Source organism: Rutidosis leptorrhynchoides, chromosome 6 (assembly GCF_046630445.1).
Source record: "Rutidosis leptorrhynchoides isolate AG116_Rl617_1_P2 chromosome 6, CSIRO_AGI_Rlap_v1, whole genome shotgun sequence".
Lineage (NCBI taxonomy): Eukaryota > Viridiplantae > Streptophyta > Magnoliopsida > Asterales > Asteraceae > Rutidosis > Rutidosis leptorrhynchoides.
This window is the reverse complement of record NC_092338.1, coordinates 90,492,671-90,520,438: the sequence shown is the minus strand read 5'-3', so window position 1 is coordinate 90,520,438 and position 27,768 is coordinate 90,492,671. Positions and strand designations below refer to the sequence as shown.

The following is a 27,768-nucleotide window of genomic DNA, read 5'->3' as shown; positions in this document are numbered from 1 at the left end:
TCCGACCAAATTTAAACTTGATCTTAAGCTGAACCCAACACGATAAGCAAAGTCTGTAAGGTTGAGTCTCAAAAAGTTTGAACTGTTTCATATATTCATTTGACCTTTGATTACTCCCGACGATTCACGAACAACTATTTGTAAATAAATACATATATATTTAAATATATATATATATATATATATATATATATATATATATATATATATATATATATATATATATATATATATATATATATATATATATAATACATATATTAATTTGAAATATAATTTGAAATATTATATCATTTAGTTATTAGAATTAATTTTGTAAAATAAAATAATATAAGATATAATAAAATTTATTATTAAAATAAATCTATATATAGATATAAAACTTTATTGAATATATTTATTAATTAATTGTAATACTCGGTTGACATTTCGTTGGTGTTCATATAGATCTAATACGAAATTATAGAAATTTAGAATAAATGTTAGTCCGTAATAAACGACGGTTAATTTTAATGCACGTATTAATTTTTAATTATTATTATATTATTATTAATTTGATGTTATTTTGTTTTCTTCAACATATATATATGTATGTATGTACGTTCAGAGATAGATAGATAGAGACTGCAAATAACCACAGCCATCACCCACACAATTCTTTTTCATCTGTATATTATTATTATTAATTTATTTATTATATACCTTAATCGTTTCAATGATCACAAAACATGATAGCAAACTTTACTATTTCCTTTTTCTGTTTACTATTCTCCATTTGACAAACACACAAATCATTGAGTTATTTTTGTTGTTTCTCAGCATTATAATATATATAGACATATGACATCTGTATATACATGCATAATCCCTTCTTTTATTTAGATTCTACAAATCATACTCCCACAAACACAAACCTAGACACTGCATTTTTTCTTCCTTCTCTTCTTTATTGACTGAGACATATACATACATTCTGTTCTTGAGCGATTGATGTTGCAGCTGCTACTTGCCCTTTGTTTGCAGCCCACACACCACAACAAACCATCACCAATATTATTACACCGCCCGACACCATAAGCCATCGACAACCATCATTCACTGTGATTAACTACCACCTATTAACACCACCACCTATCGCCTTAAAACCACCTTCAAACCATGAAAACCCACTTCCATCACCTTCGACTACTTTACATCACCACCATCCGTATACAACCCGGACCACCATCCACCACCGAGGCTCTAATCACCACCTTGTTCATCATTAATTAACAACCGTATCCCTGCCACAACCACCTTCAAACACTGCCGTTGCTACAATAGTTTACTTCTGCGGCTATATTCCGTTTTATAAATTGATCGAACAAATGAAACAAGGATGTTGCAGCTATAATACTTCCATCTGTTCGGAAGTCCCAACCAAGACCACCTATGATTTTATGTTTCCATTTTTTTGTTGTTGATCAAACAACCATCGAACACCACCATCGCTTGCTCACTGTTGCTGCTGTTTCATCACTAGAAAATGCCACAATAACCACCGGAGCACCACCACTAGGTACAATTATAAATTCCAAATTCTTTCTTTGTTGTTTCTGTAGCTACTGCAGATGATAATCTGTCCGATATCTTTGTTTTAAACATATCCATAACCACCATCTCACAATCACCATAACCATCCTTCACCACCTTCAACTATCGACCCCCCAAGACACAACATCACCTGCTGCGATACTTCTATTTTCTTGTTCAAATTCAAATCCATAAAATAGCTGCCATTCTGCTATTTTGATTTCTTTTTCTTTTCTGATTTAGCAAAGATGGAGGAGAATAACGATGATGATGTATGTAATGATCATATATGGATGATGATAATGGAAGATAAGATGATGATGTAGATAATCACATGATGATGATCATGATGATAAGTATGAACGTTATGATGATTGGTAATAATATAAAAGTAACGATGATGATTAAGAATGATGAGGGCTGTGGATGTTTCTTGATATTCTTAGTCGAACCCCACAAATAATGTTAACTTTCCAGATTTTTTATTTTTTAAATTCACGAGCCACACAAATAAATTAAAACTAGACTTGGGCCGTATATAATTATTTACATAAATGGGTTTTGAGTTGGGCCGTGTTGGTTTATGTAGTTGGGCCGAGATAACATATATTTTTTACTTGGGCCGTTTGTGTTGTTGGCCCGATACCCACTTTGTGACTGCTACTAACGCGAGATAGATGATGATGGTGATTTGTATTTTGATGGTTGATGACAAGATGAAATGTTTGGGAAACGGGTTATATATTTGTAAATCCGGGTTTAAATCAGAAAAACATAGCGGATCAGGTGGTCATGAATGTTTGAGTTTAATCAAGAGGTCGCGGGTTCAAGTCTAGGTAGTGGCATTTTATTTTTTAAAAGCTTGTTTCTTCAAAGGTTGTATTCCAAAATTTTATTTGTATTATTAATATTATTATTATTTGTATTACTAGATAATTTATTATTATTAACAAAATTATATCCTAATTATTATAATTATCATTAAACGTTATTAGTATTATCATTACAAACATTATTATTATTAGTACTATCTTTATTATTAATAATAAAATTATCATTATTATTATTATTAGAATTACCATAATTTTTATCATAATTAGTATTATTTTATCATTATTATTATTAGTACTATTAATATATCAAATATAGATTTTCTATATAAAAATATATTTATGACATAAAACCTAATCATATTAATGCTTTTGTAATAAATGTTAATTATCTATATAAAGATAAATATATCTAATTAAGTTATTAATAAAACACATGATATAAAATAACAAATAAAATCACTAATAATATATATGCGCATTATATATTATACAGACGAGATGTTCTGTTTTTGGGGATATTATTTATGCGCGTTATATGTTAAGATCGGTTACCAAGCCAAGCAATGAATGAAAAGTGAATGTTATATATCGAGAGAATGATTTTATATACAGGTTATGTGTATGATATTTTTGTACACGAGATATGTGTACGGTTACTAGGATTTATGAAAATGATTTTGTACACAAGATAGGTGTACTGTATTTAAATTTTGTGGTCTATCAAAATGATGAATTTTATTGTTTTATGATAAACCTATGAACTCACCAACCTTTTGGTTGACACTCGAAAGCATGTTTATTCTCAAGTATGAAAGAAGTCTTCCGCTGTGCAATTGCTCATTTTAAAGATATTACTTGGAGTCATTCATGACATATTTCAAAAGACGTTGCATTCGAGTTGTTGAGTTCATCAAGATTATTATTAAGTCAATTATAGTTAGATATATTATAAAATGGTATGCATGCCGTCATCTTTCGATGTAATGAAAGATTGTCTTTTCAAAAATGAATGCAATGTTTGTAAAATGTATCATATAGAGGTCAAGTACCTCGCGATGAAATCAACTGTTGTGAATCGTTTATAATCGATATGGACTTCGTCCGGATAGATTAGGACGGGTCTCTACACCAGCAGTATTCATGGATCTAATGAATCGCATCTGTAGACCGTATATAGACAAATTTGTCATTGTTTTTATCGACGACATATTGATTTACTCGAAGAACAAGGAAGAACATGAGCAACACTTAAGACTGGTACTAGAGATACTCAAGAAAGAAGAATTGTACGTAAAATTTTCGAAGTGTGATTTCTGGTTACAAGAAGTACAATTTTTGGGCCATGTTGTCAGTAAACATGGAATTAAAGTTGACCCTGCCAAGATCGAAGCCATTAGTAAATGGGAAACACCGAAGACTCCAACACAAATCTGCCAATTCTTAGGTCTTGCTGGTTACTACCGAAGATTCATTCAAGATTTCTCTAGAATCTCCAAACCCTTAACTGCATTGACTCAAAAGGAAAAGAAGTATGATTGGTCCACGGAACAGGAATCCTCATTCCAGTTATTAAAGAAGAAGTTAACGTCTGCACCCATTTTGTCATTACCAGAAGGAAATGATGATTTCATGATCTATTGTGACGCTTCGCGCCAAGGTTTAGGATGTGTATTAATGCAACGCACAAAAGTTATCGCATATGCCTCACGACAACTAAAAATTCATGAAAAGAACTATACGACGCACGATTTGGAACTTGGAGCAGTAGTTTTTGCACTCAAAATATGGAGACACTATCTATATGGCACCAAGTGTACAGTGTACACCGACCATAAGAGTCTTCAGCATATTTTTGATCAAAAACAACTCAATATGAGACAACGTCGCTGGGTAGTGTTGTTAAACGATTACGATTGTAAAATCCGTTACCACCACGGAAAGGCTAATGTTGTAGCTGATGCCCTAAGTCGGAAAGAAAGAGTAAAACCTCTTAGGGTCCGATCTTTGAACATTACAATTCGTACTGATCTCACAAAGCAAATTCAAGCAGCACAGTTAGAGGCTTTAAAGGCAGAAACCGAAAAAGGCGAAATGAGCAAAGGGTTAGAAAAACAACTTGAAGTAAAAGCCGATAGAACCCTGTATTTTGCTGGTAGGATATGGGTACCAAGACATGGTAACCTAAGGCAACTAGTACTAGATAAAGCACACAAAACGAGGTACTCAATTCACCCAGGAAACGAAAAAATGTACCACGATCTCAAGAAGTTCTATTGGTGGCCTAATATGAATACAGAAATTGCTACTTATGTAAGCAAATGTTTGACGTGTGCAAAGGTCAAAGCTGAGCACCAAAAGCCGTCAGGATTACTGCAACAACCAGAAATTCCGCACTGGAAATGGGAAAGAATAACCATAGATTTCATTACGAAATTGCCAAAGACTGCAAGTAGTCATGATAGTATTTGGGTGATAGTTGATCGTCTAACTAAATCAGCTCACTTTCTACCAATAAAGGAGACAGACAGTATGGAGAAATTAGCACGCCTATATTTGAAGGAAGTAGTTTCCAGGCATGGTGTACCTATCTCCATCATATCTGATCGCGACACCCGATTCACATCACGTTTCTGGCAGTCATTACAAAAAGCATTGGGAACTCGATTAGATATGAGCACCGCTTATCACCCACAGACAGATGGTCAAAGTGAAAGAACAATACAAACATTGGAAGACATGTTACGGGCATGCGTGATTGACTTTGGAACCACTTGGGATCGACACTTACCGTTGGCAGAATTTTCATACAATAACAGCTATCATACGAGCATCAACGCAACGCCATTTGAAGCACTTTACGGTAGAAAGTGCAGATCTCCTATTTGTTGGAGTGAAGTAGGAGAAAGACAACTTACTGGACCAGAAATTATTCACGAAACCACCGAAAAGATCATTCAAATACAACAGCGATTGAAAACGGCCATGAGTCGCCAAAAGAGTTATGCTGATGTAAGAAGAAAACCGCTAGAATTTCAAGTGGGCGACAAAGTCATGTTGAAAGTGTCACCCTGGAAAGGCGTTGTACGATTCGGTAAACGAGGAAAGCTAAGTCCTAGGTACGTAGGACCCTTTGAAATCACAGAAAGAATTGGAGCAGTTGCTTATCGATTAAAGCTACCGCAAGAACTTAGTAGTGTTCACGACACATTTCACGTGTCAAATTTGAAGAAATGTTTAGCTGAAGAGGATGTCGTAATTCCTCTTGACGAAATACGAATCAATGATAAACTCCATTTTATCGAAGAACCTGTTGAAATCATGGACCGTGAGGTCAAACAATTAAAACAAAGCAAAATACCTATAGTTAGGGTTCGTTGGAACGCTAGACGAGGACCCGAGTTTACTTGGGAACATGAGGATCAAATGAAGCAAAAGTATCCACATTTGTTCACTGATATCGCTCATAAAACAGGTACTACTCAAAATTTCGGGACGAAATTTTCTTTAACGGGGAGGTACTGTGATGACCCGAAAAATTTCGACTTATTTAAACCAATTCTCTATACGATTTATTATTTTGACACGTTAAACAAAGTCTGTTAGATTGAGTCTCAAAATTTTAGAACTGTTTCATATAATCAATTACCTTTGTCTACTCTCGGCGATTCATGAACAATTATATGTATGTATATATATATATATATTATAAGATGTACAAGTAAAAAAAATGACTTTCCTACAGTAAAAACGACTTTGCTACAGTAAAACACTATTTACTACAGTGAAACCGACTTGCTGCAGTAAAACACTATTTGCTACAGTGAAACCGACTTTTGCTACAGTGCTACAGTGAAAACGGCTTTGCTACAGTAAAATACTATTTGATGTCGACGAACTATTTGCTACAGTAAACACTATTTGCTACAGTAAATACTATTTGATGTCGACGAACTAGCAAACAAAAGCGGATCAGGCGGCCATGCGATCGCATGGCAAAAAACACTGAAAACTCATGCGATCGCATGAGCTACAGAAAATGAAAAAGTACTATAAATACGCCAGTTTTCTGCTCGTATCAACACACTCTTTCTTATCTTCTTCTGTAATTTAAATTTATATTTATAATTTTAATTTTAATTTTAATTTAAGTTTAATAATAATAAAGTATATACGAGGGTGTTTTTAATTCGGGTTTCAAACCGTTTTAAACTAAGGAAATATTGGGTATTGTTCGGGGTATTGTTCTTGAATCCAAAGTCAACCATACAGTCGTCTACCATCATTACGTCTACACAATTTGCCTACAATATTGAGTCTCAATATTGAACAGTGAGTTTATAGATCCCTTTTTAAATACTTTAAATATTTTTGGGCTGAGAATACATGCAATTTATTTTAAACGCAATAAGACACAAGTACATACTAAATTCTACACTGAGTTAAATCGAAAATCCCTTAGCTTTGGTAACTAGTAGCTGCTAGTACATAGGATATGGACTGGTGGGCGCGAATAATTGTATATGGATCCATAGGGCTTGACATCCCCGTCCGAGCTAGAGCGCTAGCCTTTTAACGGACGAATGTTATTTGAGTTTATGACACGTTGGTTTGCGTGTATTAAAACGAATGGGGTAATTATCATTATAACGTTAAAGTTTAGTTACCAGGGTGCTCTGTTACGTAGAATCTATTGATAAACTTTTGATGAAATCTTGTGGTCTATCTTCATATATATTTATGACTCGAGCAATTAAACCTATAACTCACCAACATTCGTGTTGACTTTTTAGCAAGTTTTATTCTCAGGTCCTTAGACTGCTTCCGCTGTGATGTGCTTGTTGCCTGCATGGAGTCTCTCATGCTTTGTATAAAGTTTATTGCATTCGAAACAAAACTACGTTGTGTAATAAATAATTGGACTGTGATGTCATCCTGTAAAATAAAGACTTATGTATTTTGGGGATTTGCTTATACCTAAGCACTCGCCCACATGCTTATAACTTTCTATGTTTAGAAAGTCACTTATTTTAATGAATGCAATATTTTATCAAAACGTATCATATAGAGGTCAAAACCTCACTGTGGAATCAATGATTAACGTGCTGCGTCAATAGCGATTTTGACGGGTCGTTACATTATGGCTGTAGCTGAAGAAGAAAAGACGACTTTTTCCATAGTGTCAATTTGGGCACACGCTACCAACACATTATGGGCTGCCCTTACCTCCAATTCTGTCATTGATTCCTGTTTTCATTTCAAATGATGCATATATGTACTTCAAATCATTAACTAATTGGATATTAACTGAAGCTAAATTGATTGGCTACTTACATCATTAGTAGGCTGATCAAAGGGAGGCTCAAATGTGTAGAATAAGCCACAACAGCCTTCCATAGCTTCTACGATACTATGATAATCCAATGGATCTGTGTGGAATACTCTCAGTTTCTTGTTGTCACCAAATGATCTTTCCATAGATTCTATGTCAACTGAAATAATAGTATTGAAGCCGTATCAGATTCATATTATGCAAAAATTATAAGTTAACGCTACTAAACAAGGATAAATGGGTATTGCCATTTTGTAAAGTAAGCATATGGACTAGTATCTTTGTTTATGTTCGTACTTCAATTACGAATAATAATAATAATATTAACTAATGGGTAAAACGGGTCAACGGATATGGTTTTCTCCTGTCTAACCGGATTATCTGGCAACCATCCAAAATATGCTCTAGTGAGGTTTGAACATGACTATCTTGGTATTATCTATATATCTAATACACAAAACCCTGTAGCACTATTCATCAATAGTAATCAGGGGTATTTTCGTCATTTCACATTCTTTTTTTTTTGGTCTCCAACGATAAAAGAACCAACTTTCGTAAAAGAACCAACCCTTCAATGTTACTAAAAGATGTCGAAAAAAAAAATTTTACAAAAAAATCAACCAACTTTTTTTTTCCCCTCAACGATAAAAGAGGCAACTTTCATAAAAGGAACAACCCTTCAATGCTACCAAAAGATGTCTAAAAACATTTTTTTTACAAAATAGATCAACTAACTTTAAAAAAAAACAAAAAAAAAAAAAAACCGAACGCTAAAAGAAACAACTTTCACAAAATGAACAACCCTTCAATGTTAGATGTCGAAAAAAATTCTTTTTTACAAAATAACTCAAGACTTTTTTTTAACTCGCATTCAAAACGGAGCCTCCGGCGCGAAGCGAGGGCTCCACAACTAGTTGTTGATAATAGTAACCGACTAGGAGTCATAATTGATAACCTGCTCAACCTCTCAAATTTAATCATATTGTTAGGATACACAAATTGGTATGCGATCAACTCGTTCACCCACAAACAAAAGTCCACCTCAGTCATATTGACTTTGGCGAAACAATCTTTTTATTACATTTTAGGACTATAGAGACTCATATACGCATACATTTTACACCTTTTGTTCATACTGTTAACTTGGAATATTATTGATAATTTAATGGTGCTGTACATGAATGATCAATACCACATATAAATAGATGACAAATTAACCTAATAGGCTAACACAAGAAACTGGGCCATTATAGAGATGGGCTTACAAAACATAAACATAATAATAATGATAATAATATCGGCTAACATCCCCCCGCAGTTGGAGCGGGAGCTGAGCGAACGCTCAAACTGGTCCGGAACTCATCAAAAAGAACAGTAGGAAGGCCTTTGGTGAAGATGTCGGCATACTGATATCGCGATGGAACATGAAGAACGCGCACATGTCCTTGCGTCACAAGATCCCGCACGAAATGAATATCAATCTCTATGTGTTTCGTGCGTTGGTGCTGAACCGGGTTACCAGACATGTATACTGCACTCACATTATCACAATACACAATAGTGGCGGAAAACAAAGGACAATGAAGCTCGCGAATTAGATTACGAAGCCAACATGTCTCGGCAACAGCATTAGCAACCCCGCGGTACTCTGCTTCGGTACTGGAGCGAGATGGCGTTAACTGTCGTTTTGAGGACCACGACAGAAGGTTATTACCCAAAAAAACACAATATCCTGAGGTTGAGCGGCGAGTAGTAGGGAAACCAGCCCAGTCAGCATCTGAGTAGGCTGTCAGAGACGTGGTAGATGATGCAAAGAGCTGTAGGCCAAGATCAAGTGTACCCTGAATATACCGGAGAATCCGCTTAAGTGCGGAAAAATGCTGCTCTCGTGGGTCATGCATGAATAAGCATATCTGATGTACTGCGTAAGCAATGTCAGGTCTCGTGAAAGTGAGGTACTGAAGAGCCCCGGCTAGGCTGCGATACAATGTTGGATTAGCAACCGGTGGACCTGAAGTATTAAGCTTGGAGCTGGTTTCGACCGGGGTTCTGCTAGGGTGACACCCCATCATATCTGCGCGCTCTAGAATCTCAGTAGCGTACTTCTTCTGAGATAGAAACATCCCCGAAGAGGTACGAGTAACTGAAATACCCAAAAAATAGTTCAGCGGGCCAAGATCGATCATGGAGAACTCCCGATGAAGAGAGGCAATAACCCGCTGAAGAAACTTTGTCGATGATGCAGTCAAAATAATATCGTCCACATATAATAAGAGATATGCAGTATCAGTACCCTGTCGATAAATAAATAAGGAAGTGTCACATCGGCTTTGCTGGAAACCGATACTCTGAGCATAGCCTGCGAATCGCTGGTACCATGCGCGTGGAGCCTGCTTCAATCCGTATAGGGATTTCTGCAGGAGACACACATGAACCGGTCGTGAAGGGTCACGAAAACCTGGAGGTTGATGCATATAGACAGTCTCAGAAAGATGGCCGTGAAGGAAAGCATTCTTGACATCTAGCTGATGAACGGGCCAGTGTCGAGAAATGGAAAGACTGAGAACAGTCCGAATGGTGGCCGGTTTAACAACCGGGCTAAACGTCTCATCACAATCAATACCATCCTATTGACTGCGACCATTAGCAACTAGTCGAGCCTTATACCTGCTCAAAGTCCCATCAGCATTAAACTTGTGCTTAAACAACCACATGGAGCGAACTATGTTCGTGTCCGAAGGGCGGGGCACAAGGGTCCAAGTATTATTTTTAATTAAAGCATTATACTCTTCGGTCATAGCGTGTTGCCAGTTAGGGTCTTTAAACGCGTGAGAGTAAGAGGTAGGAATGGGAGAGGTGGTAGACACGTGAAGATTCAGACGGTTTACGGGTTTAGTGGTGCCAAGGCGGTGACGGGTGACCATAGGATGAGTGGAAGAAGTGTTAGTAGTGATTGGATTTGGTGGATTTGCTGGGATCTCGGGTGATTGTGGTGGTGGTGAGGAAGGTGTAGCATTTTCGGGTGAGGGTGGTGTTGTGTGATTGGAGGTAGGTAGTGATGAGGGGGTGTTATTTTCAGCGAAGCTACGAGAGAACGAGTTAGGTGGTGGATCTAGAAAGTCGTAGGCAGTGGTAGTGGTGGTAGGAGCAGGCGAGGGAAGGGAGGAACCGTATGGAAACGAATTTTCATATAAGGTAACATGGCGTGATAATATGACTTTGTTGGTGGAGAGATCAAGGCATCGATAGCCTTGATGATTGGATGGGTATCCGAGGAAGATGCATGAAGTAGAACGGGGAGCGAGTTTGTTGGTTGTGTTTAGATGAGGGTAACAGAGGCAACCAAAGACACGTAAACACGTAGTGTGAAATAGTTTGGTGGATTTTTGTAGAGTCGTGTGTGAGGAATATCGTAGTTAATGGCGGAAGATGGAAGAAGATTTAGAAGGTAGGCGGCCATGTGTAGTGCCTCTGTCCAGAAAGTTGGAGGTAGGTTTGCTTGAAATAGGAGGGTGCGGATTATGTTATTTATGGTGCGGATCATTCTTTCAGATTTTCCGTTTTATTGGGAAGTTTGGGTGCAAGATAGACGAAGTTGAATGCCATTCGATTGGAAGAGCTGGTAAAAATGGGTGTTATCGAATTCCCCCCTTGATCACATTGAAAAGCTTTAATTTCAGTGTTGAATTGGGTTTTAACGAATGTGCGAAATTGTACAAATATATTGAATACTTCAGATTTATTGCGTAACGGAAACACCCATAAATAATGCGAATAATGATCCAAGAAAATAACATAGTATTTAAATCCACTAAGACTTAAGACTGGAGAAGTCCATAAATCAGAATGAATAATATCAAATGCAGAATTAACATGCGAACTAGAACTATTGAACGGAAGTCTCACGTGTTTGCCAAGTTGGCATGCATGGCAGAACTCGGGAGGCTTCGTTTTATTACAAGCTATGTAGTTATTAGAAACAAGACTGCAAAAAGATTCAACGCTAGGGTGTCCGAGACGTTGATGCCAGGTAGTGGAGGTAGTGAGGAGGGCATGTTGAATAGGTTACGGAGCTGGAGTTGTGAATGGGTAGAGATCTCCGGTGCTATCACATCGGAGGAGTAATTGACGAGTAAAATAATCAACCACAGAAAAACCAAACTCGTCAAAGTAAACAGAAACTTTATTGTCACGGGTAAATTTTCGTACGGATATGAGGTTTTTGACAATATTTGGGGTAACAAGTACATTATTAAGGTGAAGAGGTCGATGGATGTTAGGCAACACACTATGACCTGTGTTAGTGACAGGAATAGCATTCCCGTCGCCAACAACAACAGAAGGATATATGCAATGATTAAAGACAGTACTAAGATTATTAATGCTAGATGTAAGGTGGGAAGTTGCACCTGTATCCATGTTTCAATCCGCAGAACCAGGGTTATGTAATGTCACACTATTGAAAACGTGCGAGAGATAACTAGCAGAGGTTTCAGAATGTTGAGGAGAACCAATGTTAAAATATCTCTGAGTGTGATGCGCATGTGGTTGCAGCCCATGAAAAAGATTAGTGTTGGACCTGTTGTAATTGAGTGTGCTGTAATTGGGCTGCAATTTAGAGAAAGCAGCCATATAAGATAATAAATAGGCCTGTAAATTTTGTTGGGCCTGAAGTTGCTGAGACAGGTAATAATTGTCTATTAATTGTTGTTGGGCTTGGACAATTTGCAAGAGATGGGCTTCAATATTTTGCTGATTGTTGACCATGGTGATTTAATACAAAAAAAAGTTTAAGGCGGCTACTAAAAGGAAGATGAAACAAAATAATAAAGATAGTAATTATTCTCTTGAAACCTTCACTTGTAAGTTGAAAGCGACGTGTGTAAATTAAAATAAAAAGGAAAATATAAAGTAGGACGGCGAATGGTGATGGCTCTGAATAAATTGACGGTGCAACACAAGAAGTATACACGTGTGTCAAAAATGATAACTGAAAGAAAGTGAATATATTGTTTTTTTTTCTTCTTTTCTTTCTTTTGGGTATTGACTTACGAAAACAAGAAAAAGTAGCGGTGTTATTTTTTTTTTCTTGTAACGATCGGAAGATATAAACGAAACAAGATAGAAAGTAGGGTTTAGGAGGCGTCTGATACCATGTTAACTTGGAATATTATTGATAATTTGATTGTGCTGTACATGAATGATCAATACCACATATAAATAGATAACAACTTAACCTAATTGGCTAACACAAGAAACTGTGCTCTTATAGAGATGGGCTTACAAAACATAAACATAATAATGATGATAATTGTGTGACATGGGAATTCCATCGGCAACTGGAAAGCTTCATCAAAAATTTTACATGCGAAGAGATCGAGTAGGAAAGGAAAAGGCGTTGAGGAACCAAGTGGGATTAATTGTGTGACATGTGGTAGTAGAAGATCGAAACTGAGTAAGAAGTCATCGTCGTTTAGGAATAGCAAGAAAAAGGAGGTGAACCAATTGATATCGGAAAGCAGTATTGGAGTAGAGGAATTCAGCACCAATCTTGGTCTAAAATGGACCAAGAAAGATATGTAAGTGTCTTTTTTCTCTGTTCGTATCTCCTTTTTATTAATGAAGATTATCTCCTTAAACATTCGTGGGTTCGGGTCCGGGAAAGAAAGTAAATTTGGTGATGTTAAAAGCTTATGTTTCGTAGAAAGGCCTTCTATTCTAGCGTTGCAAGAAAAGAAATGTCATAACCTAGTCGACAATTGGTTATTCGGGCTTTGGGGTTCTAGTGATTGTGGGTATGTTCAAAAAGAAATGGTTGGTAAGTCGGGCGGACAATTATTAATTTGGGATAAAAACATCTTTGAGGTTTCTAGTGAGTTAATTGGTGAACTTTTATTGCTATACGGGGAAAATGGAAAAAGTCGGGTAATGAATCGATTATTGTCAATGTGTACGGTCCGCATGATGACGCTAACAAATGTAAATTTTGGGATTCGCTTGACAAAATTTTGTGTATTGATGGTGTGTCGTGGGTCATTTGTGGGGACTTTAACGAGGTTAGACATAAGTCGGAAAGATTGAATTGTGAATTTTTTGATAATCGGGCTAAGAGGTTTAACGAGTTCATTGACAGAAATAGTTTAGTGGACATTCCTTTGGGTGGGAGGAAATTTACTAGGGTTAGTGATGATGGGATGAAAATGAGTAAGCTAGATAGATTCTTGGTTTCGGACGACTTTCTTAACCTTTGGACCGATCTAAAAGAGGTGGCTTTAGATAGAAGTGTATCGGACCATTGTCCTATTTCGTTGTCGGATGGTGAGGTGGATTTTAGGCCTAAACCGTTCAAAATCTTTGATGATTGGTTCGTGGTTGAGGGTATTGACAAGGTTATTGCCGATTCTTGGTCTGGTCCAATGGGGGGTAACCGGAAGGATTGCGTTTTCCGTAACATGTTAAAAAGATTAAAAGGTAACCTTAAAGAATGGAGTAAAGTTCACTTTGGTAAGCTTGATAGTGAGATTGAGACGGTTAAAAAGGTAGTAACGGATCTTGAATTGAAAGCTGAAGTAGGTTGTTTAAATGATGAAGAGCGAGCTAAATGGCTAAACTCGAGAAAAACATGGATGGAAAAGGAAAAAATTAAGACAGTGATGCTAAAGCAGAAAGCCCGTGTTCGATGGATGATTGATGGAGACGAAAACTCAAAATATTTCCATAATTCCTTAAAGAGAAAATATAATAAAAACAACATCCGAGGGATTAATGTTAACGGGTCTTGGTGTGAAAATCCTAACACAATCAAAGAAGTTGCTTTCAACCATTTTAAGAGCATTTTCGAGGAGCATACTTCGGATGGACCAAGCCTTGAAGGGCTATTTTCTGAATCGATTACATCAGCGGATAATGAGCTCTTAGAAGCTCCCTTCACGGAAGAGGAAATTTGGGAATCGGTCAAATATTGTGGTAGTTCGAAGGCCCCGGAACCGGATGGGTTCAACTTTGGTTTTTTCAAAAAGTTTTGGTCCATAATCAAAGATGATTTGGTAGGTGCAATCAACTGGTTTTGGGTTTTTGGTGAGTTTTCAAAGGGTTGCAATGCTTCTTTTGTTTCCCTTATTCCGAAGAAATCGGATCCGCTGAGTTTTAGTGATTATCGTCCGATTAGTCTTATATGCAGCTATTATAAAATTATCGCTAAAATGTTGTCCTTGAGAATTCGTAAAGTGGTACCTCGTCTTGTAGGGATGGAACAAAGTGCGTTTCTTGGGGGTAGATATATTCTTGATGGTGCGTTAGTTGCTAATGAAGTGGTCGAAGATCTTAAACGAAACAAAAAGCACGGCCTAATTTTTAAGGTAGACTTCGAGAAAGCCTTTGATTCGCTTAATTGGGATTATCTTCTTGTAGTGATGAAATGTATGGGGTTCGGTACCAAATGGTGCAAGTGGATTTCCTCGTGTCTTAAATCGGCTACAATCTCCATACTCATAAACGGGTCTCCGACAAGTGAGTTTAATCTTAAAAGGGGCGTTCGCCAAGGTGATCCTTTATCGCCTTTTCTTTTTATTATTGCAGTGGAGGGACTTAATATCCTAACGAAAGTGGCGGTTGAGAGAGGAATGTATAAAGGGGTGGAGGTAGGTAAAGATAAAGTCGTCATCTCCCATTTGCAATATGCGGATGATACAATTTTTTTTGGCGATGGGAGTAGACGTAATGCGCGAAATTTAATGTACGTGTTGGAATGTTTTGAACTGGCTTCGGGGTTGAAGGTTAATTATAATAAAGGTCAATTATTTGGGATAGGCATTAGTAATGATAACGTGGAAGCTCTTGCGTCTTGGTGTTCGTGTCTCGGCGGTCGATTTTCTTTCATGTATTTGGGTATTTCCGTGGGTAATAGGATGAAGAAATTGAATGATTGGTCCCCGGTGATCGAGAAATTTAACAACAGGTTAGCGGATTGGAGAGCAAAAATGATTTCTTTCGGTGGACGGTTAACTTTAGTTAAGTCGGTTCTCTCTAGCCTACCTCTCTATTACTTCTCGCTCTTTCGTGCCCCTACTCGTGTGCTTAATTCTCTAGAGAGTGTGAGACGGAATTTTTTTTTGGGGCAGGACGGGTTCTAATTCTAAAATGTCATGGGTCAAGTGGGAAAAAATCCTTCTTCCTCACGAAGAAGGAGGTTTAAATATCAAGTCCTTAAAAAGTAAAAATTTGGCTCTTCTTTGTAAGTAGTGGTGGAGGTTTAAAACCGAAACTAACACTTTGTGGGTCACCGTTATTCGTAGCATTTATGGTTCTAATGGAGGTCTTGTGCTTGGTAATGGGCGTGCCCGGAATCCAAACGCTAGCCTTTGGAATTCTATTTGTGATGCAGGAAAACATGTGGACGGGTTAGGGATTTCTTTCTCTAATTCTTTCATACGCTCAATCGGGGACGGGAAAAGCACTTCTTTTTGGGATGACATTTGGGTGGGGAACGCAAGGTTTAAGGACAGATTCAAAAGACTACACAGGCTAGAGATTGACAAAGATATCAACATCAGTAGCAAAATCGAAGAATTTAAGGGGGATGGGCTCGGCAATTGGGCCTATCCACCGATGGGCCGAACAAATAGTGAACTAAATGAGTTGCGTGATACTGTTCGGAACTTGCAGCTGACCGAAGGTAAAAAAGACTGTTGGAGCTGGAATCTTAATTCGAAGGGCATTTATACGGTCAAGGACTGTTCGGTTCTTGTCGAGAAAGTCATTCTACCACGGGCGGTTAATTCTATAGAGTCGTTGCGAAATGGTTTGGTTCCAAAAAAGGTGGAGGTGTTTATTTGGCGGGCGAGATTAGGACGTATACCGGTAAGATTCGAGTTAGATAAACGGGGCATCGACTTGAATAGTGTGAGATGCCCGATTTGTGATGGTGACATTGAGAAGGTGGAGCATATACTTTTTTCCTGTCAAGTGGCAAAAGACATTTGGGCTAAAGTTCTTAAATGGTGGGGGTATAATTCGGCTATATTCGGGTTTGAGGATATTTTTAATGGTACTTTCGGTGGTGTAGCACAGGATCATAAAAAGAATCAATGGCAAGCGGTTTGTTGGGTGGTTTGTTACATTTTATGGAAGAATAGAAATGCAAAGGTGTTCAAGAATAAGCTCGAGACGGTCCCATCTTTATTTAGCGAGGTTCAAGTTCTTTCATATGATTGGATTTCACGACGTTGCAAGGGTCATATTATGGATTGGCTACAATGGTTCTCACACCCTTAGTTTTAACTCCTTTTGTTAGTTGCAATCTTTGCAATTAGCTTAGGGCGATGTAATTTGTTATCCTTATTTCTTTCGTGATGTATCGTGCTGTTAAGGGTGCCCAATCAACCATGTACTATTCGTGATTGTTTAATATAAGTCTTTCTTGCTTTTCAAAAAAAAAAAAAATAATGATGATAATAATATCGGCTAACACATACTTAGAACCCAATCTTTGTCATTGGGTGACTTCAATACCGATAGATCAAAGATGTTTTAGTACCTTTGCAATATTATGTTTTAGTTCTTACATATAATTAATCCTAATTTGTCTCGTCAATGTAATACTAATATATAGTTTTCTACCAAATGACTAAGAAAATTTTAAACAAGAGAGAGGCGGTACATCGCAACAAAACATATAGATATTAAAGAAAGAAGAAAGTAAGAAGCATGATCCTGAATTGCAGCATGAACAAAGTAGCCTCTTTGAAGAAGATGGTATGCAAGTCCTGATCCTAAACATCCTCCACCATCCATAACACACACTCTCTTTGATAACGCAAAATGTGCATCGCATTCTACTGCTGCTGGCAAGGTTGAATAAGACGCTAGATGGGGTCGAGACGGTCAGGACCTTAAAACGTTGAGACGGGGTCGAGACGGACATTGACTAACGTTGACTTTTATATATATACACATATTTTAAAGCCATATTTTTTTACTAGTTTGTACCTATAATCGATATTATCGTTAATATAATAAAAGAATTAACACTAAACTACGTCAATTTTGATCGATTTAACCGAATTTTTATCGATTTTAACCGAATTATTGACTTTTGACCCGACCTTTCCAACATTTGACCCGACTTTTGACCGTTGACCGACCTATTAGAAGACGGGACGGGGTCGAGAGGGAATGGTCACCAAAACGTCGCAACGGACGTCGTTTACAACACTGGCTGCTGGTTTCATCTTAAACACGAATATAAAGTAATCGTTGATTTAAGAAATAAGCGAACAGAATTTAACTATTAATTGCAAGCTGAATAAGTTTGGTGTAAATTTAGTTATTGCTTGTATGCTTCTTTACTTTTGGTTTAAATAACTAAGATGATCAATCAAGAAGAAAAAACTATAATGATAAATAATGAAATGAAGAGGGAGGATATTAAAGAAAGAAAGTTAGAAAAAAGTAGTTAGTTTAGTTGGAGAAGAAAGATTCAAGAGACGTGGGGAAAAGATATGTAGAGGATGATTAGTTAGAAAAATTAATATTAATATTTTGTATATTATATTATTTGTTATATATTTATATTTATAGGGATATGATTCTCACACACTACATTTTGGTCCATGTACACCTAATTATCTAATCTACCCTTAATTATATTTATAATAATAATAATATAAGTTCAACTTTCTAGGGGCATAACTGTCAACCTATGAGACAAAAGTGTATAGGGATTAAAAAGTGATGTGTGAGAATCATCTCCCTTATATTTATATTATATATTATATCATAGTAAGTTTATATATATCATTACTATATGATGAAGCTACATTATGGATTATACTATATATTATGGATATTAGTTTCTGTCTCAAATTTATGGTAGAAAGATACATCTCAATTTGAATATAATACAGATGTCAAACAGAGAATTATTTTTACATTATTATAAGTTATAGTATAAGAAGTTGTTGTATAAGATACAATAAGTTACTATTAAATTGTAAAATGAATAAAAGTCAAACATTACAGTGGTGAAAAGTCAAATCAAAAAATATAAAATTTAACCAAACTACACTGAGAACGCTTCCATATGTCTAAATTTCGTCATTTGAATGGACTATCCTTCCAATAGTAATGTTTTAAAATAAACTTATAATCACAATTCATTAAATTATTAACAAAATATTTTATATTATGAATTATGATGAGAAGTGTTCGTGGGATAATCTTCACCAACTCGGTTTGACACGTACTAAAATATTTATTTATTTTTGTTTCGTTACCTAATTGATCTGACCCGGTCATTTTGTCACCTCGACCTACTTTTCAATAGAATCATTATCATTCAAATATTTAAAGCAAAGATAAAAAAAATTGCATCTTTCAAAACACTGTCCTAAATATCCTAACTATTCCGAGCTCTACAAAAGTGATTAATTAATACTCTGCGAATGACAATAAAATTTTCAAAACACAAATCCAAACAGTGTCCTAAATGTCATTCCAACTTTAAGGACGATTATAAAAAGTAAATGTTAACCTGTCAGTGCATACTAAAAAGAGACATCTTTCAACCTTTCTGCATATCTCAATCTGAATGTTAACAAACGACGAGGAAATGATTTTATAGACACAAAACACGAGCTCTTTTAAGTAAACTTTAAGCTTACTCTGTTGCAGAAGATGATCATTTTAGTAGCCGGGCCTGCGTCTACTATTTTGCAACAATTTTTAATCTATCGTCGAACCTGAGAGGCTAACTCTGCAGTAGGTACTGATATAACAACTGGACGGCTTTGGTATAAAAATTTAATACTATCACACCATGTATATGTTTTAGAAGTTTAGATGTAATATTGGCCACAACATTTTGCCGAATTTGGTCATTAAAAGAATTCGCCTTTAACTGGCCAATCTTTCGTCCTTGTGTAACATGCCTTTTGGAATTGTAATCTTATTATTATCATTAACAATCATTTCATTTTGTACAGATTATTAAGTGATGACATAAATCTTGTATGGGAGAGCATGGGTTGGTTTTGGGGTCAGTTTTGACCCAAAACTAAACCCATAATTGATACATTAGTGCCGTTCAAAAAAAAAAAAAAAAAAAAAAAAAAAAAAAAAAAAAGGTTCACCATAGTTCATTGTCTGCTTTTGGGTAAAGGTTGGGTCGCTTATCGATATTCATAGATTGGGTCAGCTGTGAACATCAATTAAATGGTTAACCATTAACCATCATAAAGTTGCGCAAGCTGGTTCGGCCAGGCCCAAATTGGGTCTGATATTAAAGACAATACAGGTAATCAATAAGCCTAGAAATATGCATCACTTATAAAAGTTTCACATATTATCATATGGCATTAGATATAAGAACAAAAGTTACAAAAGACAAAATTATAAAGCTCGAATACATCAAGGCAACCCAGAATTTTGATTCGATAATGGGTGAGTTATTTTCGGTTAATTCAGTTATGGTTGAATTTCTTTTTTTTTTTCAACAAAGCCACTGCATATATGTTGAGAACATTTCCCAAATTTTATATGGCGAGCAAAAGCAACCAACCACTACATTTAAAGAATTAAACAAAAGATTATGAGGAATAAACGAATATTTAACTTCATATATATATATAATAATAAGCTTGAATGAGGTTGTAACTTGTATTCTTGTAACCCACATTATATGCATATACAATGCAATTACCATTTGTTTATCTTTATGATCAAATCATCTATTCTGATTCTGATCTAATCTAATAATAATATATCCAATCTTGTACCAATAATTCCAAATTCATTAGCTAAGCATAGGAGTTTGACTGTCAAAGTCAACCATGAGTTTGTTGAGTTTCTTGTTGCTTATTCTTTGAGGCACCAATCTACTCTCCCCTACAGTCAAACTGCAATATTCCACAAGTGTTTACTCATTAGCCATAATTGTAACTCTTTAATACTTAAATTATACAATTATTATAAATAGAGGTGGTAAAATAGGCATATCAAACAGGTTGACAACATGTAAGGTAAAAACGTAGAAGGTTTTCCCTGTTCGGGCTACCCGGGAGGGCGAGTAATCCGACCTCATACTCTGATGTACGCAGCCCAGCAGGATTACTCCCACCACTAAATATTCGCCCTAGACGGGATTCGAACCTGAGACCTCTTGCAAGGAACTCTACAGTAGGTACTGAGTTATTTTGATTCTACCATTTTCATGGCGTCTACTTATTTTTATTTTATTATTTTTTATTTTTTTAAAAACTTTTTCCTACTTAAAGGTCGGAGGTCCTCTCGGAAGCAATCTCTTTATCCGTCGAATAGAGAGGGATGACTTTCTCTACTTTTGAGAGTGTTTCACTCTGGGTGGAGAAATGACTTGTCTTTATTCTCGGGGGAAGGATTGTCTACATCTCACCTCCCCATACACCACTCATGTGGTATTGGGTTTTGTTGTTGTTGTTGTTGACAACTTGTCAAAATGGGTAATTTTCAGTACCGGCAGAAACGAGTTGAGTGGACCAAAACACTTTTTTACCAAACATGTACTATAAATGTTAGTATATTATTTCATTAATAACCATATCATTAACAAAATGTGATTTAGGAGATTCTATGCACTAAAATATGAGTACTCTTTGTGTGACTTAACACCAATTTGACATCTTTTTATTTTTATTTTTACAAACTTCCTTTTTCAAGCCATTTTACAGGTTACAGATTAACCAAATTAGGTCAAAATTACCACATACATCTAATTACAAGATTCAACGAACCTGGGTGGAAGTGAAGATACATCAGGAGGTAATAGGAATTTAGCAAGTTTAACAGCATCCTCATTTGAATTGATGACATGATTGAAGCACAGGTATCGGCCATAAACAGATACGTCTTCAAATACACATATATGAGAATCTACCAAGAATTTAAGGTCAACGGTAACAAAAACACCAACTTGATACATTTCGGCTGCACCTTTTAAGTACGGATGGGTCATTGTAAGATCAGGGCTGAGTAACAATCCTGCATTTATCGATACCATGCTCAACCCTCGGTCCATAGCTAGTGCCCATGCTGTCTTCTCAGCTAACGTTTTCGATAACCCGTGCCATAACTGTACACCAATTTATTAATATCAGAAATTTCTACAATCATTTTAGAACAAAATCTCTGCTTTTTCACAAGTATGGCATTTTGGGTCATTTCAAAACACTTTTCTGCAGACTTTTTTTACTAAAATTTGAATTATCTGATTCTGATTATTTAATTAACATCCAAATACCACCCACATATAAAATCTTGATGGGCCCTTTTATACTACTGGTATTGAAAACTTGTTAAAGCATGTATACCTTAAATTTCTTGCAGAAATTAACGTTGCTCCAGTTTCGTTCATCAACATCAGGTGATGAAGATGCTGCTGAGTCACTTGGGTCCCTCCAAATACAGGCAGTAGCAGACGAAGTAAAGACGATTTTGTCAATAGTATCGACTTGGGCACATGCTTCCAATACATTATGTGCCGCCCGTACCTCCATTTCTGCCATCGATTCCTGTATTCATTTCAAACGAATACATATAATTAAACACTTTAGTCATTAAAATTTCAAATAAAATTAAAAAAGTTTGAACCTTTTATCTGAAAATAACATACATCATATGAAGGCTGATCAGTTGGTGGCTCAAATGAGTAAAACAAGCCATAACATCCTTCTAAAGATTCAACTATACTGTGATAGTCCAATGGGTCTGTTTGAAATACTCTCAAATTCTTGCTATCACCAATAAAAGAATTCATCTTATCTGAACAATTAACCAAAACACAAATTACAATTACTATACAATTAACGCAACAATTCATTTTAAAAAATTTGAAAATTTGTTCATGGATTAAACTGGGTATTATTAAAGATTAATAATTGAACAAAAGGGTATGATAAAAATTATAAATTTATGTAAGAAAACAAACCTTGAGTGTGAATTGCAGCATGAACAAAATAACCCCTTTGAAGAAGAGTATGAACAAGAGCAGAACCTAAAGTACCCCCAGCATCCATTACACAAACCCTTTTGTAACAAGATGAAGATCCTTCATATTCAACTGCAGCAGCTGGTGCCATTTTCACAATTAAATGAAAAAGTTAATTTCTTTGTTGTTTTTATCAAAAGAAGAAAAGAAAGGTAGCTGGGATTTGGGGTGTAAAGTTAATATAAGTTGTATGTGTATTATTATACGTGTATATAACATAAGAGAAGTAAGATTGACTTTGGCATAATATAAGGAGATGGAGGGAAAGAGAGTTGGGAAAAAGGTGGTTGTTTGGAGCAAGAAACATTTATTATGTATTATTTTATTAATTATTTTATAATAATAAAATAGTGGTAGGATCAATGGGAAGTAAACATTCGGGGGAAAGCGGGGGAAGCAAAAACTTTTTTTTTTGTTTTTTGAAAAAACTTTGTTTATGAACATTATAGATGAGATGAAAATATGAACATTTAGTAGAGATACTTTGTGATAAATGTTTTTATTTTGGCGGGAAAACGCTCAAAGAAGTAATATATAACAATTATCGTGTTTTTCGAGCGTATTTTGAGGTTTTAGCTATTGGGGTTTAGATATTAGGGTTTATAGGGTTTAGATATTAGGGTTTAGAAATTTAGGGTTTAGGGTTTAGATTTAGGGTTTAGATTTAAGATTTAGATTGAGTTTTTAACACGAACGGTTTAGGGTTTAGGGTTTGGTGTTTTGGGTTTATGGAATAAACCCAAAACACCAAACCCTAAACCCTAAACTCTAAATCGGGCTAAATTTTACTTCACAAAACATGAAAAAAAAACGTTCATATTCTTCACGAACAATATTATCTTGAATGTTATTTTTGTTGATCGTTTTCCCGCCTAAATAATAACATTCATCACGAAGTGTCTCTTCTAAATGTTCATATTTTCGTGTGATCTTGATGCCGGAAAAAAAAATTCAAAAAAAACGAAAAATAAAAAAAAATTGCTTCCCCCGATTGGTTACTTCCTCATTCCCCATTGATCATGCCCGTAATAAAATATATAAAATATTGGTGTTATTATTGTATCATTATTATAGTTAAGGGGTCGATTAGAGTACAGAATAATTGATGTATGATTCGGCCATTCGGGTATAGGACGGCAGCAATATACTCGTTTGCTTTTTTATACTAATTTCGACTGTTTCTTTCGTGTGTTTTGATGTATGAATTAACCATCAATATGTTCCGACGAGATTACTAAGTTTTGTTTACGATTTAAGTTTGTTAGAATTATTAAGTTGAAAGTTGTGAATCGAGTTAAATGTAACCATCATTATCGAACGGCTAGCGGACGTGGTGCGGATTATTATTATAGAAATGTAATTAGGATGAACTGAGATTGATTGTATGTAAATAATATGGTTAAATGCATTTTAATAAGAAAATCATAAAGTTAATTATGTAAGTATTCAATTTTTTTAACGTCGGTTATTATAAATATTTTCTACTTTGTAGTGGCTATTTTTTTTTTTTTCTTTTTTTTTTTGAAAAGTCAACTATATTATAATTACTATACTATCTAAAACACAAAACCATGTAGCACTATTTATCAATAGTAACTAGGGGTATTTTCGTCATTTCACCTTTTTTTTTTATCTCCAACGATAAAAGAAGAACTTTCGTAAAAGAAGACAAAACCCTGTAGCACTATTCATCAATAGTAACCAGGGGTATTTTCGTCATTTCACTTTTTTGGTCTCCAACGATAAAAGAAGAACTTTCGTAAAAGAACCAACCCTTCAATGTTACCAAAAGATGTCAAAAAAACTTATTTTTTACAAAAAAATCAACTACCTTTTTTTTCAACGATAAAAGAGGCAACTTTCATAAAAGGAACAACCCTTCAATGCTACCAAAAGATATCGAAAAACATTCTTTTTTAGAAAATAGATCAACTATAAAAAAAAAAAAAGAACGCTAAAAGAAGCAACTTTCCCAAAATGGACAACCTTCAATGTTAGATGTCGAAATTTTACTTTTCTTTATAAAATAGATCAAGACTTTTTTTTTTTTTTTTTTTTTTGAAAGGCAAGCTTGCATCAGTCCGGACCGAAGCCTAGTCATCATTTGCACACACACACGCGCTTTCGGGCAGGAAACCCGAACCACTCTCTGAGGATCCGACCCTTAAACCATCCCGAGGGGCAGGCGGGCCGGACCTTAGTCCCGGAGCGGGTCGGTAAAACCTTCCCTTTGGGCCACCTTCAAGGAATATATTTCAATTCCTAGAGCGGGTGACGAGGTTCGAACCCGAGACCTCTAGCCCTGCGAGTACACAAGTGTAATCGCGGTACCGCTGACTCGCATTCAAAACGGAGCCTCCCGGCGCGAAGCGAGGGCTCCACAACTAGTTATAATTATAACTACATACTAATCTTCGTGAGTGTTAGTACTATTCACAATGGCAACATTGTAATTACCTACAACTTTGAGGGTAATTTGATTACCCTTTTAAAAAAAAAATTATCCCATTAATTTTTTAACTACCTTTTCCCACTATCTTCTTCACCTTAACTTTCATTCCTTCATTTTTTTAAACGTTCAACTAACAACCGTTAATCGTTTTTAAACGTTCAATTAATCAGTCGTCAATCATTTTTTAAGCTGTTCAATTATCAGCCCGTTAATCGAGCAAACTTTTTTCACTTCCTCTTTTCACCTTCCTTATTCATTCCTTTATTTTTTTAAACGTTCAATTAACCAACCGTTAACCATTTTTTAACGTTAACTTAATCATCCGTTAACCGATCAAAATCATCCCACTGTGAAGCGCGAGTTTTATATCCTTGTTTATACTAATATATATATATATATATATATATATATATATATATATATATATATATATATATATATATATATATATCAATCGAGAGTGTACAACAAGCTTGAAACACCAAGCAATTCGACACATAATATATACATTACACACGAAAATACTTAAGAAAACTTGAGAGCAAGTTTTAACCAACACCCGCTCTTCCCATGTTAGCCTCGTAATAAGATCTCAGGTTAATAAGTCATTGATGCCAGTCGATCTTTACTTTTTTGCCTCTCTTCGAAAGCTACTCTAACTTTTGACTTGTATATCACTGAAGATATTTGCACATGTTTTACCTTTGTTACCGAAAACCGTTTCATTCCTGATGTGTCAAGACGTAACCTTTAAAATGTAGACAATATGCTTAATAATTAACACATAATACAGGCAACTAAAACCCGATCATGTAGTAACTAGCAAGTAAATTGACCAGTTCGATCCACAGGGAGAAGTTTGTTTAAATGATTTTACCACGATTAATTATTCTAAAAAAGGGGTTTGTATTTGAAGTTGTGTTTTTGTTTAACGAAACAGTAAATAAAAATAATAATTAACAAGAATGAGAATGCGGTGTTTACTTCTTTGCTTGATAAATGACAGGGATTGTTCTTTTATAATTAAAACCGTTATGCGATAGTTACAATAGAGTAGTTTATATCAATTTCACAATATTTATAAACTTAAGAACTATGTTTAATCAACAAGATTCTTTCTTGGTTAAATTCACATAAAACCTAGTTTACTAAGATCACTCTAAGTAAACTACATGATTGTAAAACCTAAATATCATCCAATTACCATCATATATTCACATATAGGTGTCTAGATCACTAGGTGTTGAAGTACAAATTATAGCCTTTGATAAATTCACATAAATCAAGTCATAACTCGTATAATTGAACTAGAATATAAAGATAGTTACAACAATGGATTTCTTGAAAGAACATGGTGATTTAGATTGGTTAACTAACAAGATTCAACCCGGTTAAACTCACGTGAAACCTTAATTACAACAATCACTTGAGGTAATTTCATAACTATGTTGCTTTGGAACTTATTCAATTACCGAGTTAAACACATAACAAAATCACTTAAGTGTATGTATTTAATCGTCTAGATTACTAGATGTATTGAAGTATAGATTGTTTTCCTAGTTAACTCACATTAATAGGTTTGCAATCTATATAATTGAAGTAATGATCTAAACATGCATAACAATGGTTCTTATGGTTGAACTAGATAATTAAATCAATCAAACATATGTAAAACTAGCATAACATCAAAGTATAGAACAATCCCAAGCCATAAATCTTACATTAAAGCAAACACACAAAGCTTTTAGCCTAACATAATCATAGTAGAACTAATGAAACAGTAAATACAAGTTGAATTCATGTTAAAAAGATATAGAACAATAGTACCAATTGCGATAAACGATCCTAGCTTAATATTGATGTTGAAAGAGTGGAGATTAACTTGCAGCCTTCCTTGGACCTTGAAAATCGTCTTAAAACTGGGGGAGAACGTAGTAGTGAAGGTGTCTCAAGTAAGTAACCAAAGGCTCCATTAAATAGCCTCAAAAGTTAGGTATTTTGGGCAGAAAGTGACCAGATGCGCCGCATCTCTTTGGGATGCGCCGCATCTCTTTTCGTTCAGTAGATTCCAGCTCGATTCTGCACTCAGAACTGTCGGCAGGGGGTCAGATGCGCCACATCTGGGACAGATGCGCCGCATCTGGCTTGGATGCGCCGCATCCATCTCAGATGCGCCGCATCTGGGGCTGTTTTGGTCCAGAAGTCTGCATGCTCCGCATCTGAAACTGTCGGGAATTATTTGGTGCATAGATGCGCCGCATCTAAGAGAGATGCGCCGCATTTAGACCTGTTTCAGTGGTTTCGGGCTGTTTTGCGCGTTTAATCTTCGTTTTAACTCTGTTTTTGCTGTTGGTCTTCATTTATTCATTCACAAAGGACTTTTACAAATATACATGAATTACAATACATACGTACAACAATTACATACAAATGGAACAACTTTGGATCGAAATAACGGCAATAAACATGTATAATTTTGGCGTTATCAAAATCCCCATACTTAAACCTTGCTTGTCCTCAAGCAAGACTTATAAGAATTTGAAATTTACTATAGCACACACAC

The 27,768-nt window shown here is 35.6% G+C and overlaps 1 protein-coding gene and 1 pseudogene across 1 annotated transcript; both read right to left on the bottom strand.

Annotated features, from left to right (window-relative positions):
* The window catches only part of LOC139853863 (cinnamoyl-CoA reductase-like SNL6), a 30,622-nt pseudogene extending 12,966 nt beyond the window's left edge, over nt 1-17,656 (bottom strand).
* A 2,672-nt stretch (nt 17,657-20,328) lies between these two features.
* On the bottom strand, nt 20,329-22,960 carry LOC139852523 (cinnamoyl-CoA reductase-like SNL6). The gene is made up of 5 exons (XM_071841820.1): nt 22,694-22,960; nt 22,379-22,527; nt 22,077-22,277; nt 21,501-21,838; nt 20,329-20,627 (listed from the first exon to the last, which is right to left on the bottom strand). Exons 1-5 carry the CDS (start codon nt 22,842-22,844, stop codon nt 20,525-20,527), a joined length of 942 nt encoding a protein of 313 aa, XP_071697921.1. The 5' UTR covers nt 22,845-22,960; the 3' UTR covers nt 20,329-20,524.
* Between the last annotated feature and the right edge of the window lie 4,808 nt (nt 22,961-27,768).

Bases quoted from the DNA above. Each gene is read 5' to 3' on its own strand.
- LOC139852523 (XM_071841820.1), bottom strand. From the start codon at position 22,844: ATGGCACCAGCTGCTGCAGTTGAATATGAAGGATCTTCATCTTGTTAC. The intron at 22,278-22,378 runs GTATGTTATTTT...AAATGAATACAG, and splicing joins CTGATCAGCCTTCATATGAT to GAATCGATGGCAGAAATGGA. The intron at 21,839-22,076 runs GTATACATGCTT...ATTGGTGTACAG, and splicing joins ATTTCTGCAAGAAATTTAAG to TTATGGCACGGGTTATCGAA.